At 40.4% G+C, this 18,629-nt stretch overlaps 1 protein-coding gene across 1 annotated transcript in view; it reads left to right on the top strand.

Moving 5' to 3' along the window:
* LOC140231727 (muscarinic acetylcholine receptor M2-like) overlaps nt 1–18,387 on the top strand; it is a 66,305-nt gene extending 47,918 nt beyond the window's left edge. Inside the window, exon 2 of the mRNA XM_072311882.1 lies at nt 17,013–18,387. Within this exon, the coding sequence (XP_072167983.1) occupies nt 17,013–18,387 (1,375 nt within the window). The remainder of the gene's footprint in view (nt 1–17,012) is intronic.
* Nucleotides 18,388–18,629: the final 242 nt, after the last annotated feature.

The raw sequence follows: 18,629 nt of genomic DNA, 5'->3' as shown, positions 1-18,629 counted from the left end.
TATAAGTAAATATATATGTTTATATATATTATAATATATACATACATATATATATATATATATATATATATATATATATATATATATATCGTTATGCATTATATTATTTTGCATAAAGAGTTATGTCTTCTTCCATCTACTTTCTTCCTTAATTGTTACTGGAACATGATAGAGCTCAGCTGCAGGAGCAAAACTTTGAGATGAACTACAGAAGCAACAATACATATCATAATCATAATTATGATACATCTCTAACAATTTAGTGTTGTTCTGGATGTCGAAGAGCGACTTCATCGTGAATCTGTTTGCATCATAGTACGCTATTTCTAATTCTATATGTTCAGAGGGTTTAGATCTACTTTAGATCGACTTGTTAGAGACAACTTTCTTCTCTGACCTATTGTACTGGCTTGATTAGATATGGAATTCAATGTTCATTTCGCTAAAAACATGGTGTCTGACCCTCAAGAGCATGATATTATGGTAAACAAGTGATAAATGTTACCTGAATAGATGTCGTGATTCAATGTTAATGGAATACATGCTAACAAGGTATAACGCTAGAAAAATAAATCAATTTAAAATCCGCTGACAATATGTCAATTACGTGAGCTGGCTTCATGAGATAATTTGATTAACTACAGCTACGCAAATGTTTATCTATAATAAATTAAGAATACATTTTCATAATTTCATGAAAGTGACATAGCATTATTTTGATTAATCAATAATTCATTTCGATAAGGTCTCACCAAACCATATAATTACCTTTTCAGCAGAGACATATGAAATCTTACCCAATCAAAATTCACCACGTTTAAATCGGCAATTCGATTAATATCGATTGTAAAATCAGTATTTAACCGTTCGTTGAGCAAACTTACAATCAATTTGATACTCGTGCGGGGCCACACTATGATACCACACTCCGTGGCCCCGGCAACAATCGTTAAGTCACGTGGTTTAAAAGCTCCAATCCCTCCGCCCTCGTCTCTTTATCCATCCTTGGGCCTTTTATTACCCATGGGGTCTGCATCATCCTTACGTCGAGTTGCCGGTGGGAGAGACCTTTTTGATCGAGGGAAGCATCGCTAGATCAGAGGTATAAACAGGTGGTAATAGAAACCGTGCTGATTCTGATTGCTATCCGGCGCTGTAAGCCGCGACATCGAGAGGTGACGTGCAGCCCTCCTTAGCCCACCGGCGGGCGGGTCGACGATGCAAGCCGGATTACCCCGATAATGGACTCCGCTGTATCATTTACACCAGTGAGGAGCAGCGAGGAGGCTGAGTCAGTCTCTTTCAAAGGCCTAATGGAGGATATGGAGAAAGTATCGCGTCACTTTTGTCATTTTGGCGTCATAACCAGCTTAGTATCAGATCTTCTTCAAATTTGACGGGGTTCTTTTTCAAGTCACATGTCTACATTAGGAGTTTTCATTTTTCGTTAGAATAAGATGGTTGAAAAACCTCATTAGAAAGAAACGCATAATTTCCAAACCAGCTAATATTAAAGCGAACACGTATACGTCATGTGTAGCCCCCACCCACTCACCAAAAAAAAAGCTTTGGTGCTACGAATGCATATACGTCCTTCGCAAAAGATTTCAGCAAATCAAACTAAGGGAAAAAAATTGCGTCAGGAAAGCAAGGGCCATCTTAATACCATCAAATGTAATTTTAAACGAATTTGAATTTCAAAAATAGCAGGTGGAATGAATGTCAGATAATAGGCACTTGTGTCAGTATGTCTGGAGTTTTGATTCACTCGTATATCTTCTGCTAACATGTAATTCTTTATATAGTGTGTCCCCTCCCCTTCAGTAACGTTTATTAGCAATGTTTAGAATTTTATGATTGAATTGTATTGCTAATTTACTTTCTGGGTAAGATATCCCTGCATTTCCTGAATCTTTATCCGCCCCTTGCTTGCATGTCATCGTGACCTAGCGGAGATGGAGCCGGATGACACGCGAAAGTACCCCCTGATCCCCGTCCATCACACCCGTCAGAGAACCCTAAGACTGGGGATCATCGCTCCACGAGGAAAACAAATAATAGGACGTGCCTGTGATGGTTTCGGGATGAGATGAGAGGAAGTTCCTTAGACCTTAATTTGGTAATAACAGGCGGAGGTGCGTATGGATGCGGGTTACCCTCGTGTGGCGTTTTGGAGCATGTCCTGAGACCATTCTTCAACCAATCTTTTATACCTTTATATTTAGGGGGGGGGGGGGGCGTTGTGGCATAGTGGATAAGACTCCCGACTCCCAATCGGAGGACCCGAGTTTGAGTCCCGCCCAGTGCTTTCGTCCTTGGACAAGATGTTTTTACCCGCCATGTCCCTCTCGATCCAGGTGTATAAATGGGTACCTGGCAACGCCAGGGTAATAATAATGGCAGGCCTTCTGGTAGAGCAGTGGCAACACTGAAGAGGCTACCCTGGATAAATAAGACATTATTATTATTATCAGTATTAGTAGTAGTAGTTGTTGTCCCCGCCGAACGAGTTCGAGCAGGGGACTATGAAACGGGCTCCGTACGTGTGTGTGTCCGTCCGTCTGTGCGTCCGTGTGTGATCAAAATGTTCAATTTGCTACTTCTCTGAAATTACGAGCCAATTTTGATTCTGTTTGCTTTATATGATAGCACTACATGGGAGCTTTGAAACTTCTACACAGAATTTCAGTTGTGACCTTTGACCTTGACCTTTGACCTATATTGTACATTTTGCTTCAAAATGCTGCTCCTTCGCCATTTCTAACCCGATTTCGATTCCGTTTGCTTTATGTGATGGCACTAGGTGAGGGCTTCAAAACTTCTACACAGAATTTTGACCTTTGACTTCTTTGACCTTTCACCTTGATTTTTGACCTATATTGTACATTGGCTACAAAATGCTACTCCTTCGCCATTTCTAACCCAATTTCGATTCCGTTTGCTTTATGTGATGGCACTAGGTGAGGGCTTCAAAACTTCTACACAGAATTTTGACCCTTGACTTCTTTGACCTTTGACCTTGATTTTTGACCTATATTGTACATTGGCTACAAAATGCTACTCCTTTGCCATTTCTAACCCGATTTCGATTCCGTTTTCTTTATGTGATGGCACTAGGTGAGGGCTTCAAAACTTCTACACAGAATTTTGACCTTCGACTTCTTTGACCTTTGACCTTGATTTTTGACCTGCATTGTACATTTTGCTACAAAATGCTACTCCTTCGCCATTTCTAACCCAATTTCACTTCCGTTTGCTTTATGTGATGGCACTAGGTGAGGGCTTCAAAGCTTCTACACAGAATTTTGACCCTTGACTTCTTTGACCTTTGACCTTGATTTTTGACCTATATTGTACATTGGCTACAAAATGCTATTCCTTTGCCATTTCTAACCCAATTTCGATTCCGTTTTCTTTATGTGATGGCACTAGGTGAGGGCTTCAAAACTTCTACACAGAATTTTGACCTTTGACTTCTTTGACCTTTGACCTTGATTTTTTACCGATATTGTACATTTTGCTACTAAATGCTACTTCCGGCGGGGACATATTTTACGCACCGCGTAATTTCTACTTTTTCTTGTAGTAGTAGTAGTAGTAGTAGTGGTAGTATTATCATCATCATGTTGAAGGGGTGCTGTGGTTTTGTGAATAGGACGCTGGACCCGTCGGCAGGAGATCACAGGTTCGAAACTTACTATCCCACGCATCCTTGGACAAGATACTCTGCTCGTATTGTCCCTCTGAATCTGGGTATTTATATGGGTAGGGCCTATATGAATATGAGAAGTTTGATAATGGCAGGAATGTGTTGAAATGTGCCTAGACCGAACAGAAAACTCTGAGTAAGAAGGTCATCTCATTATTGTCATTATAGGGTCTATATTAGAATCGACGAGACTTCAAACAGTCAAAAAAAAATGATAAATTTTACGCAAAGTATGATAGGATGTCCTAAAGCGAAGAAAGTATATAAATTATATATTTCTTCTCGTATCCCGGCAATTACCCCCCGAGGGCAATTACCCCCGGCTAAATACTGGTTAGTGGTAAGATTGGAGCAAAGATCAGGGCTAGGGTTAGGTTTAGGGTTGAGAGTATAGGTTAAGGTTAGGGTTAGGTTCAGGATTAGGATTAGGGTTAGGGCCAGGAGAAGGGTCTGGGGAAATTGCCCAGGGGGTAATTGCCCTAGACCTTCTATTCTATCGTTAAATCTTATATAAGTGAGATCCATCCACGAATTCTATGCCTATATATTCTAGTATCTACCCTTGACATAGAGCATAAAAATTTACCAATTTACCCGAGCTTGATTGTTTTTGCAAAGAAGAACAAGTCTGTAAAACATACAAAGTGTACACTGAAGAAGACTGCTTCAGCATCAGCGAAAGTATGACCGAATCCGTCCTATATTCAAATATCATATACCAATTATTCACATTTATGTTTTCTTGTCATATGAATATACTTTTCAAAAATCCGTAGGAGTTTCACACTGAAAACATTACGTGCCTGCGAGACCTATTCTTTAAAAAAATCACATTATTTCAGACCATCGTTTGGGTGATGCCTGATAATTTCGAAGAAACGGAAGACAAAGCAAATGTCTGTGATATCGTTGTGTCTCTGTTTCTACTTTTTCTGAGAATTGATGATTCACTTTAAATTGTGTAAGTGTTTACCAAAGACATTTGCTGCGTCCCATCGACGATTAATGAAGAACATTGTTTAACCAACGTAAGACGATACCTAAACTGACTTTTCGATAGGGCAATACAAAATGAGCTCACCTTATTCCGCCTACATGCTGCAGACAACATTAGATGAAAACGACCCGCAGAGAGAGTGAAGTTAGACTTGTACTGCCTGCGCAGAAAATACCAGAACAATAATTGGCTGAAAGGAAAGAAATGAGACATATTACAAGGATGAATTTAATCAGCGTGTAGTGCGAGGGAATACCATAGAAATGGTGGGAACGGTCATACGTTCTTGTCAGTGCCAGCTATCTGGTTCGACTTCTTGTATGAATCGGAGACGAATTTGAGAAGTTTCCCCGCGCTATGGACGCCCGAGGGACAACTCTCTGATGAAAGTCGAAAAGATAAGAAAGCAAGACCTCCTCTTCTTTCGAAGAGAGCAACATAGCTATGTAATCAATCAATGATCACATGAAACTGTGGAGGATACCCAGTGACCTTTTGGAGAGCAATTTCGCTTGCCGTTTCGGTGAGACTGGAAATAAACTATCGAATGAAAAATGAGAGTTTTTCCTGTTTACAATTTAGTTCAGACTGTAGAGGACATGCGTCTGACGCGCCATCACGGCGTGCGCTCGTAATTACCTGCTTACGGATTGCGGCACGTTCGGTGCGCATCCTTTCCCGCAAGTTAAGTCCATCCTTTTTTCTCTCTCTCTGTTTTCAACTTCATATGCCATACGGACCAGGGCCGGTATTCAATTCGATACTTCATACACCCCCGTGCGTATTTAGCGTTGATTTCTGTTGTCATGGCAACAAATTGTTGTCATCTATACTGCGATTGCATCAGCATCATGAATATTATTCGCTTTGTGACCATTCAATTTTGACTTGGATTATGAGTACAGTAGGCTCTCGGAATGATCACGTGATCACAGCCCACTGAGAGTTCTCTATTTTTGCTAGTGCATGCTTTGATGTCATTTATCACACACACATACACACACACACACACACACACACACACACACACACACACACACACGCACGTTTGTATGCTTAATATATTGCATACTGTATAATGTATGTTTTCGTATCGTGCCTTTTCTTAAATCGTTCTTGTTTCAGCATGAAATAAAGACGTATGTGCGATAAAGCAATATGGCTCGAGTTGCCACTAGAGATAACTTCTACCAAAACAGTACAAAAAAAAACCCCTTCAGATGGTTGATGGTTGATGTACGATAAAAATTTGCATGAAATTACTCTAAATTTTATCACTTTAACATTCTTGATTTTTTTTTTTAACCTCATGTGTCAGCGGCGGCTCAATGTACCCTAAGGTCAGCATGACAGCTTTGTCAACTCGTCTGTCTTATTTATTTATTTTATTATTATTTTTTTTTTTTTACAACGAATTTGCCTTCCATTAGGAATCATCTTTTCCTATTCGGCGCTCGTTTGGTAAACATCTCAGTGGCCCATCTTGAATATGGATTCATTCGAATTCATTCCCGGACATTTTTTTTTCTGATAATGTTTTTAGACCGTCTGCGAAGATGCTCGTCAAAAAAAGAGACCGAAAAATTGGAACTGCAATAACAAGCATGTAGGGTAATCCATTGCCAATTTTGAGGATTGAAAAGGTTTGATCCATCCGTTTGGGATGAGGGTGACGACATACAGGCATGCACATGACTGTGTATGTAATGCGGGGATAAGACCGAACAAACAGCACTCGAACACACTTTATCTTTGTCAGTGCTTTTCTCATCATTCTCACCTCTATCTATTTGTCACTGGCAGGGGGGAAAGTTTACCAATCCAACTGTAGCTGTCGCTTAAATTAAATCAATCTGGTTAAAGTCAGGCATGGCTTGTTCTGCACCCTCTCTACGTCACACGGTTCACCTGTTGCCCGAGAGTGGTGATTAAGTGCATGCAAAAGCACGCACTGTCGATAACGAGGAAATTTCTTGCGATAGTTTGGACCGACTCTATCGACATCCGCGCACTGAGCATGTCGTGTGCCCGTGAATTATAAGTTCAGTGCCACGATATTTGTCAGGGAAACATGAGGATTTTAATGTCAGCGTGATAAAAACAGACGGTAGGTGTTAAGTATCTTAGTACAAAACTATGGGTGACGACACACATGTAGTTATGTCTTCACTCGTCAAAGGGGGCGCCTTGTCTCATTATTCTCTGTTTTGGTGGGCGTGGGGTGGTGTGCCAACATCGCCTCCGCTTGTTTTACGTCGTCAAAAAAAGAAGAAAAAAAAAAAAGAATACCGACAAAGAATGATTGGCCGGAGTAACCTCATCCCCATCTACACTATTGAGCCATATCTTACGTGTCCTGCAAGGGATATGGAAAAGATATACCGGAGAGGTATCCATTACTTCTCCCGATAATTAATAGTGTCTATCCGATGGGGTAATCAGTTGCCCAGGGCGTCGATTTTGGCGCTCGCGCGCCAAAATGACAAATACCGTGTCTCTCAGTGATTGAATGTCAGCTTCGGGCACGATGAGGTATAAGAAACCTATGATTGTCCGACAGGTGAAGATAAGCACGTTTGAGATTGAGATAAAGTATACTCGTTGGTCTGATTTATCAAGTTTTTTCTTCTCCGGATTTCTTAAAAAGAAGAAAAAAAAATGCTAGCAGTCACATGTTAGCAATCTCAAAATCCCAATTGCTGGACTACTTACGTCAGTACAATTAAAGAAAATAGGACGATTGACTCGGGAGGCATAACGTTGGAATTTTTTACTTGTCTTAGACTGTCGTTTGTTTTCATGATTTTTTTTTCAACTGTGGTCGCAAAAAAAGAAGAACTTTGACATTTTTTTTATATCGAACAGCTTTCATGTATTCTTTTGTTTCTTGCTCCACAATATGTTTGTTTGTTTGTTTGTGAGTCGTTTGTTTAATTGTTTGTTTTAATTGTTTGCTCGAAATCTGTATTAGTTATAGCAAACGATGGACATAAAATGGCGAGTGTTTCCAAGGAGTGTTCACAATTGTAGAGATATTGCTTCTCGAATACATGGGCGTGGTTGATAGTGTAGCAAGCTATAGAGGACTGCCAAGATATTAGATCAACAGTTTTATCTAGATAGTGGTTTAATGAAATATTGTGTTACAATCACCGCCAAGTTATTCCATTGTTTCGCATCACACTGCAATCGCACAATACTTGTCCTTGCTGTTTTTTCATCACGCGGTCGGCGCTCATTTTTCCTCCTTTATCACATTCTCGTCTGAAGCAGAAGGTGATCGTTCACTGTCTACGGCTTCGGAGAGACAACACTTTTTCTCCCCCGGCATTGTATCCCCTGACGTCCTTGAGACGAAAACCCAGATTTAGCACCTGTGACGTCACATTTTGCGCTTTCGATTGATGGTTGGGGAGAAGGTGAAAAGCAGACTAGCCTGGTGTAGCACCTGGTGACAAAGGTTTGACCTTGGGACTGTCTTCCCGCCTCGAATTCTTCGCGCCTTTCTTGTCGGCATTCTGCGAGCAAGGTGCAGTTACAGTTCCTTGGTTTTTCTCTTATATCTCTTTCAACAGCGTGAAGGAGGTGTGAAAGGCTCCTGAGTTTCCCCAAGGTGACTTCATATTTAGGTTTTTCCAAATGGTGCGACAGGTGCTGGGGATGGCTAATTTTATCACGAATTTGTATTCTTGGCAATTACTCTCAATTGTTTGTATATTCTTAAATTACGAATGCAGGTTGGACACTCGGAAACGTCTTTGTTCATATACATAAATGAATACATTACTATACAATATAAACATTTATGTTGCCACTTGTGCTGAATTTCTTGAACATCAATTAATATGCTTGAGCAGACATGTATTCCAGCATTTTGTGCGACGTTAACAATACATCGTTCTGTCGTGACACAACGCAGCCTGTATCTAGACCACAAACTTTTTAAAGTGGGTTTTTGATCCATGACCAGTCATACTTCAGATTTTTCCAAGTATTTCAAATGTGGTATATGAGTTTCTTCAATTTGTCTCCCTCTGTCAATGTTTGCACAAATGAAATTTGTCAGGTTGCAACTGCTGGTGAAATTTGTTAAAATGTATATCAGCAGTTGCAATCTTACAAATTTCATTTGTACAGAGTGAGACAAATTGAAGAAAACTTGCCGGTCGACTCATTATACTTTTATCAGTAATGCCTGACTCCGTAGAAAGCCATTGAGTCACTGTGATGTCTTTTGAAATGATTGTATATTCACGACCTCACGTAGGAATAAAAATGGCGCAAAATACCGCAAACCTCCCAGTTGTCACTTGTATCTCCAAAACTGCAGGGGATGGAAATAATGCTCCTTCTGAAGAAAAGAGACAAGGACAGATTTTCAGGTTAACCCTCTACTCCGCCACGTCCTATTTACCGACTGATTAAATCTATTAGGCGGTGGCTTCTCCCCAAATCAGCCCACATCTTCCACAAACCGTTATTATAGAGAACAAGAGAGCCTAACAGCTTGTGCAGAGAAGTCAAGAATGGAATGGCATCGGTAAAGACCTTAAAGAGGTTACTGGGGAAGTAGGTAAAGAGGTTAGGTAATGGGATCCCTTTCGTCAAACCGCGCATCTTCGCTGCTATTCTCCCAACCTTGAAATCTCAGTTGATGGCTGAACGAACCGGCGAATGTGCCGTATCTTTAGCGTGGCAAATCAGCCGGTTTTCAAAAGCCACGAGATATTATTTTCAATGACACCTGTTTCTATGAGTTACTTTTGTAAAATACCGTTGTTGCTCCCTCGGTGACACATTTAAGATACACTCATACCAATACCACAAAGACCGCATATAGTTATTACATTATCAATATGGCTGACAGTATGTAACTGTACGTTCCATATCAATGAAATGTAGCCATATTTTATGCATAGAATCACTTTCGTGTTTTAGTGGCGTTCGATTGCTTATACTGAAAAATATAAGTCGTGAATAAGCCTGGAATCGGGGCTCGCAGCCTACTTAATTGAGATCAACATGAGATGGTTTGAAAGCTGAAATGTCAGCCGTTGTTCGAGGTTGTCATCATTACAGTTCGTTACCATCTATCATATTCATTGTGCCCTTTTTCGTTGTCAGCGGAGCGAGGCAAAACCGCTGTCTCCCTCCCGTGAGGGTCCCGTGTGTTTACCTGGAGCTGTGAGGAAGGCATCTCGTTACAGCACGGTGTACGATTTTTAGTGACCCCGCTGTCATGATGATGATGATGACAGTGATGATGGTGATGGTGGTGGTGGTGATGTTGGTGTGATGATGATGATGGGTAACTTTAATGATGATGATGATAGTGGTGGTGATGTTGGTGTGATGATGATGATGATGATGATGATGGTGACATTGATGATGATGATGATAGTGGTGGTGATGTTGGTGTGATGATTATGATGGTGATATTACTCCTGCTACTACAGTTAATAGTAATGACATAAATAATTGTCTTAATTTATAATGATGTTGATAATTATAATGACATTGATGATGATGATGATGGTAATAGTGATAATAATAATAATGATAGTAATAGTGATAATTATAATAATTATAATAATGATACATTAGATTTATGTAGCGCCATTATCCATTTAAATCAAATGCTCAATGCGCTTCATGGCATACCAAAGGTGAAGAAAATGGTGGAAACAAAAATAACGAGAGACTAATGATAACAGTGTTTTGAGGTAAATCGTAAAAATATCGAAACTGCTAATGCTATGATGATAAGTAAAAATTAAACGAATAAAATGATAAAGATAATGACTAGTACTATAGTGATAATAAGGATGATAATGAATGATATTATGGTCGTATTTCTACTCAGGGTATAGCATCTTCAGTGCTAACATTTTTCTTTCTTTCCTCTGTACGGCTTCTCTATATGCTACTCTGGCAGCTTCATATTTTGCTGTTGTGTTGTTGGTGAAACTCGAATGGAGATACAAGACATACACAATGAGTTATTAAGCTCATGAAAAGAAATGGTTATGATAATAAATGTCGGGTCGAAATTTCCGCCGTCCTTTATGCTTTGAAACAAATCTCGTCTTCTGTATGGAAGGCTTTTGATCATCTCAGGACGACTTACAAAATACAAGGTAACTCTTAGATATTTCAGCGTTTCATAGTATACAAAGTTGATACACAAAGTGTCTTTAAATAAGTAGGTTGTGTTGATGGAACGCTCAAGCTCAACGCAACCCATAGCTCACCGTAAGAGTTAAACAGAAATTATATCATTTCAGCGTTTATGCTCCCTGATTTAAGACTATTTTTAACTCAGAATCGCGGATGATTGAAACTAGTTTACATCACGTTTGAAGACTAATATCACATTTCTTTTACTAGACCCATCTCATAATCAGTGTAATGGGAATGACGGGTGGTGAATGCATTTGAAGTGTTCCGCAAAAACGTCTGGACTAAATGGGAGTTCGGTGACATCTCCGAAACTAACCCCCCCCCCCCTTTTTTTTTTCTTGTCTCAAACTGCTACCTTAAACGTAATTTCACATTGAAATGCATCTACTACGAATAGAACAACAGTTACCGGTGATAAACACGTTTCTATGGTGGCATCAATGAAATAACCTAACAGATGTTTTGATGCAGAAAATCGGGTAATGAAGTTAAAAGCTCAGCTCGACCCAGTATTTTCAAACATGGCGAATAAGGGGATGACGCCATAAAATTTGGCCATGATTCGACTTGGCGCCCTCGCGTGAATTAAATCCAGGACGAGCACCGTCCACACACTTCCAGCTTGATTACGGGAGAATGTTATCTCGCCCATGTCTTTTCGGCCTTTTTTATAACTCCCATAAAAATGTAATAAAACTTGAGATATCGTGACTGATTCGGTGCAAGTTTACAAACAAGTCGCCCCTGCAACGGTCAGTGTCTCTCTTTACGTTATTTCTAGCTATCAAGATTCTTGCTGGGTAGGTTTCAGGCTCAGTATGGTCACCGTGGGATTTAAAACTGACAAAAATTGACGGCCATGTGACGTAATTCGTTTTGTTTTGACGGAGCAGACTCTGGGTATAGGATTCCTTTTTTTTTTTCTCTCCCCCTCCCCTTTGAATGACTTTACAGTTTTTGTGTCTATGTTTATAATATATACATACATATATATATATATATATATATATATATATATATATATATATAATGAATGAGTGTGCGCATATGTGTGTGTGTTTGTTTGTTTGTTTGTTTTTGGTGTATTTTCTCTCCCCTCCCCCATCTCCATCTCTCTCTCTCTCTTTCTCTCTCTCTCATAAGAAAGATAAACACATCCTCTGTGTATTACCACAAATACTCATTTTGGTTAGGGGTTAAGGTGAAGGAGTGAATACCATGTGAGTAAAATTCTCTCATGAAATTTTGCCTCTTTCGCCCATTTTTATTTTCTTACTCTGCATTCTACACTCATCAGAGTGAGATTACAGAGCACTATAAGCTGCAAGAATTTGTGCACTTTGAGGTAGCTGTAATACGCGTACCATATATTATACAGTATATATATATACATATATATATATATATATATATATATATATATAATATATATGAAATATAAATTCTAAAGGTATATTGTATATTTACAACTATATAGTGTATGCTAGCATATACCTATTTATAACATCATTAATGGTCTTGATATAATTATGCATGAATCTGTACATTTTTATGTCAGCTTTCACATGATTATTGTTGTCCAGCCATATTGTGGATTCATAGCAAGCTAGTAGACATAATTCAATTTTAACTCGGTTTTATTCAAATGTATGAGAGAAGAACAAGAGATTAGCCGGTTATGATAAGGTCTGGAATACAGGATGTAGCCCTCTCTCAGTTATATTCGGCTCTCAAAACTTCTCTCACATAGCACGTGAAATGTTTCGCATCGTTGAGGCTTCGTTCCTCCTCTACCCATTATTAGACAGCAGGTATGGGTCATGTTTACGCAGACATGTGATGTGGTTTCTATGTTGCGACATTCGTCTCTGGTTACATAATCCATATCCGCGTAAGTGGCATATATATATATATATATATATATATATATATATATACGCGATATTTCTGCCGACTGAATGTCTTTCCATCATCCTTATTCCTTAAAGGAGAATCATGAATCCTAGGTTAGAAGTCCGACATAATTTTCATGTTGACGCTATTACAGGAAAAAAAAAAAACAGACACGACAGCGAAACTGGAAGATGACTTTAAAAATATGATATTGCACCGTTTCGGCATGTTTCAAATTGCAACTAATTATAAGCTCGTGTTTTGTTGTTAAAGTTTTCTTTCATAGATGAGTGAGTTGAACGAGAAGTAAAAAGTGTTTTCGCCGGAGTATACATCGGATTGTGCTGTTGAAAAAAATAAACTGAAGGAATACGTCCAAGACATTGGTGTGTTTATATAGTCTATTGTATAGTATATATTTTACATTACTCAATACGGTTTCAGGAAGCCATAAACATGCAGGTAAACTAGGCTTTTGTTGGCTGGTCTAGGCGCTGTTTATAAAAACAGATTGACAACCGAAATATTGTCAACATTTAGTCTGACACTGTTGCTTGGTCGTCAGCCGAGTTGTTTGCCTGTTTGTGGAATACAGTTAGCCGTAATGATCTGGTCGAAAACATTATTTTGTAGTAGCTCGTGAGTGAGTTGGCATAACCATCACATGATTCAACAGCACTACCAACGTACAGTACCATGTAAAACTCAATAATGGTGATTTGAAAATTCAAATCGGAAGATAATGTTTTATATCTGATCTCAATACTGCTGGCGTATTGTGTAATTAATCATCAATCACCATCTCATAAGTATAAGTGACCAGATGACGTCGCATTTCGCAGTGGTCGAGCAGCAAAAAAGACGGCCAGCCTAAACACACAAACGGATGGACGTCTGCGCGTTGGTCCGACATCAGGACATGTATGCTGAAAAAGACGAACAGTGGATCAAAACATGGTTGTCTTCATACATAAAACGTTTTCTGTTTACAAGCTCTCATCTAGTTATTTGACATTCTTACCTTGTTTGCTTGCTCCAGGGTCGTCCGCGAGAATCTTCGTATAGGCCAGTTACCGGCCTTTTTCTTGTCCTTTTCATTTCGCTAATTATTAATGATGCATATAGAATGTACACAAGGCCATTAGAGCACTAGGTAAACGATCATCCAAAGGTTATTTCAGGTCGTTTACCGCAGCATTGTAAGTCATTTTAAGAGGCAGGTTCGATGTTATTACATGGTTACAAGAAAGGTTAAACATGGAGCATACTACAGTGAGCTCATGATGTGAAATATCTTTATGTGTTCATCACGCATTGGAAAATGTCCCCTTAAAGCGGCTGGCATAAGTTGTTCACCCATGGAGATACTTTCTTAATGGTTCACTAGATTTGATTCTTCACTTAAGGAACTTTTAAGAAAGACTGAAACTTAAATACTTCGCTTAGAATTTTTCTTGTATACTTATTTCAATTTACCACCTCGACAGCAGTCAAATGTAAATTTTTCGCTGTTTCGGAGAGTGTTTCCATTTAAAAAGGTAGCTCTTTTCTCTGCGAAGACTCCACCGTGGTCAAGGTTTGCTCCTTCCCCCAAATAGCCTGCAGTGGGGAAAACAGGCCTGTCACTGTTGGGATGCGTAAATAGGTTTAGCTAGAAAAGTGTTACCGTCTTGAAGGCAGCCTTACCCTCAAGGAAACCTGCGACACCTCAGTCAAAGAAAGGTATCTAATCTTGACCTACATCTGTACTTCACAAGCTGACTATGAATGCGAAGAGCCTTCGTGTCTCGATGTCTGTTGAAGCGTAGCGGAAGTGACTAAGTTTCATGAGAAGGTGCCAATCAGGTCATTCTCATAGCAACAAAGTATCAACAGGAATGACAGGAACAAAAATTAATGTTCACACCCGCAAAGAAAAAAAAAAGAGATCCATACGATACGGAATGAATTTCCTCGGCGTCAATTCCAGTTCACTGTAAAGTCCATGTTTGACTGTTTCTCGTAACCTCAACCCAAAATGTCATATCTATGACGTATTGGAATATAGCGTTGGCTTTTTGCCCTTAAGCAATTCTCGTCTGTTTCAATACAATTCTTGGGTCTCATATAATAACAAACGGTGTTGTTTATTTGTGTTGGTGTCAATGCAGTTCAGTTTTTAGTACATGTCTAGAAAGTTGTTCTGTGAATACATAATCATTTCTATGTCCATACATTGTTATGAAACACATTTTCCAAACTAGACTTTATACTCTATGCCGTGGTCCAAAAGGAATTTGCCACTATGTCAAAGGCATTCGAGAAATCTCTTCTTTTTTTTTCGTTTTCTTTGAGGGGGTACATCTGCTTTGTGGCTTTGAGATGTCTTCATAGAAGAACCTGGCTGTGATTCGTATTTCTATCTGTGCTGCGTCACTGAGTCGTGTTTTGAACCATTTACCCTACCCAGTAGCCCACCCTCTACTTGCAAATAATTTTGCAATCCATGTATGGCGCCCTTGCCAGGTTGTTATTGTTTTTTGCTTTTCCCCGGGACAGATTGTGGCGGTGGATATTATTCTTCACTTGCCTGGGTCGTACCTCGGGGTCTTTCTTCCATATCGGCCGAGCCCCGGTCTCATCTCGCTTCGATTTGCGAAATTTGTCAATGGTGGCGAAAGGTTCACGGGTGATTGTTAGAGTGCAGTCCGGTGATGTCACGGCTTTCGTGTGACGTCATCCACTTTCGCGGTGACCGTATTGCATCACGAGAGGCGTTATTGATTGTTTGGACGGCCTTAGTTGACGGGGACCTGAGCGGGACATTCGTTTGATCAAATTCGGACTGTATAAAGGTGCTGTACGGAAGCCTGGCCCACAAACCCAAATAAACATGAATTATGGTAGATGAGCCAACGTCTGTGTTTCACTTTGGCTTCTTTATCATTGCGTTTACCATATTCTGATATTGAAATCCCGAGGTGACATCAGCGGCGTGAATAATTACATTGCCCGGTTGTTCCTCTTTTGGAACGATTTAATGACAGAGAGGTCGCCGTTACTTCAGGGTAAATTTGTGGTCATTACGTCCGGTCTACGCTATCGTCATCAAATGAGAATAATATGACATAACTATGCTAGTCTTCTTTCAGTCCGCGTATACAGCGATGCTGTGTGTACTTTGTATGATTATGTGACTTCTTCCTTATCTTAAAGGATTTCGATACGCTGGATAGGTTGACATCAGAGCTTTATTTCGCTGAGACTGAGAACCAAATCGGTGAATCCTGCTCACCGGCCGTTATGATAAGATAAGAACTTAATTCTGTACAGTATGGTATGGGGAAAACTTTTGACAGGCTGTGGTATTTCCATCTCGTTGCGAGGCAAGATAATATGTTGGCCATGACCATTTCGATTCTCATTTCAAGTGGTGATAAGGGTGTACTTGCAGGTCTCCTTAATCGCGCTGTATCATACATTTTCCCGCCCATTTTCGTCACCTCTTCATTCAATTTCATCCATTTTCATTTAAATTTCGTCCGGAGAAGCTTACTACGTTCAATTTCTAGGTTTAGCTTAGTCATTCAGCCATATTTGATGCATGTCAATCACATTTGAAAAAGTAAGCATTTATATTCATCAACTTTCATTGAAATTCATCACTGCCGCATAACGCGTTAGGAATGCTCGGAGTAAATTCGTTTTTTTTTTTAAACAAATTCACTCTGCTGTCATTCAAATTTGTCGAGTGTTTTATTGCTCAAAACTATTCCTATTTCATTTACAAACTTTATCACAATGGAATGACCGTGGCAAATACGGACAATCTGTGTGCTTTCATTGCATGTATGATGTACAATGTTTTAGAAATATTTACCCATAAACAAGTTCCCATCGTGTATAACAGGTATCACATACACCGTTGTCTGTTATACCGCAGAATGCACAGCCATACAATAATGTAAAATTTCACCATTTCACTTTAAACGTAACCATTAATTCAGAAAGTGATCTTGATGGAAAACTGATATTCATAAGGACTGGTCAAGAAATGTTTTCCGAAAAATGTGAAATTTCAAAATATCATATCTTCCTTATTTCCTATCCGATTTTTGTTATTATTGCATCATTCTGCAGGGAATATTTTTTCTTTATTTTGATTTTTTTTTTTTTTTGGTGGGTTTCTTCTTTAAACGTTTCCATTCAGCCAATGATGCAATCTATTTTCATCTCTTTTTTTATCCATCCTAGAGTTAACATGGACGCGGACAATTCCACCGAGGCCAGCGGGCTGCCTCACTCCACCGCCTCTTTGGTCTTTATCTGCTTCTTTGCCTTCCTCAGTCAGGTGCTCACCATCGGCGGCAACATCCTGGTCATGCTCGCCTTCCGCATCGAGCGCCGCCTCCACAAGCCCAGCAACTACTTCCTCCTCAGCCTGGCCGCAGCCGACCTCATCATCGGTCTCTTCTCCATGCCCGTCTACTCCCTCTACCTCATTATGGACACCTGGCCCTTCGGATCCGTGGTCTGCGATCTCTGGATCTCCATCGACTACGCATGCTCCGAAGTGTCCGTGCTCAACCTCATCCTCATCAGCGTCGACCGGATGTGGTCCGTCCGCAGCCCTGCGCGCTATCGGAACAAAATGACAATACGACGCGCCATAATTATGATCATACCGACGTGGGTGTTACCAATCCTGCTTTACTTTACATCTGTCCTCGGTTGGACTACCTTCACAAATACCGAGGACACGCGAGAACCTGGGGATTGTTATTTACCTTTCATGCAGGAGTCGCCTTTGTTTACCACCATATCAACCATCTTTGTCTACTGGGTGCCGCTTTTTGCAATCTTTATCATGTATGCCAATATCTACCGCATTATTAGGAATTTAGCCAAAAAGAAGAAAAAGAGTAGGGAGAAGCGCCCTTGTACGGCCCTTCCCCGGCCTTGTCCTGACCAGCTTCAGCAAATAGCTCCCGTAGAAACCACAATCCTGGAGACAGAAGCTCCAGGAATGGTCACAGATACGACGACGACCACCACCACAACTTCGACTAGCCTCTCCGTAGAGCCTTCTCGCCCCGATGTAGTGCGGATTGCGAACAAATCAATAGCGAAGCGAAATCGCTCCGACGCAGATAGCTGTCAGGATTCCAGTGATGAGACGTCGTCGTCGGAGCGGAGAGCCGATAGTACGATGTCCGCCGCGTCGTCGAGAAACGCGCTCGAGTCCAATAAGGGGAAGCGTAACAACAACAACAAATCGACTAAAGTTGGTTCGTTGAAGCGCGGGCACGGCGGAAGCATGAGCGGCAGTAAGAGAGGCTTTCGCAGGACCCGTTCGCAACGCGGAGAGCGGCAGAGTCGGAGCGAGCGAAAAGCAACTCGCACCTTGACCTTCATCCTCGGAGCTTTCTTCATTACATGGAGTCCGTATTCCACTATCGTTATCATCATGGCGTGGTGTGAGACGTGTGTCCCCATGCCCTTATATCATTTTAGCTACTACCTGTGTTACATCAACAGCACCATTAATCCACTATGTTATGCCTTTGCCAATGAGCTGTTTCGCGCGAGTTTCCATCGCATTCTTACATGTCAAACGTGCAGGGGATGACAGTGGAGAAACGCGGGGATTTCTTCAGTAATTCTTTTAATTTCTAACTTATCACGATTGGACGTTTAAGGTCTTCTGTTGTGAGGAACCTTTGTGAAATTAGACAATGTGATGTCATATCCATCAATTTCGCAGTCAGGACCAAGAATCTGTGGAATGTGCTTGATCATCACGACTTCTGTGGCATCGTCGCCACACATAGCTTCCGTGCACTAACACTTACGTCACGTGGTACCTATTGT

The sequence above is a fragment of the Diadema setosum genome, chromosome 1 (assembly GCF_964275005.1).
Source record: "Diadema setosum chromosome 1, eeDiaSeto1, whole genome shotgun sequence".
Taxonomy (NCBI): Eukaryota; Metazoa; Echinodermata; class Echinoidea; order Diadematoida; family Diadematidae; genus Diadema; species Diadema setosum.
This window is presented reverse-complemented; position numbering and strand designations above follow the sequence as displayed.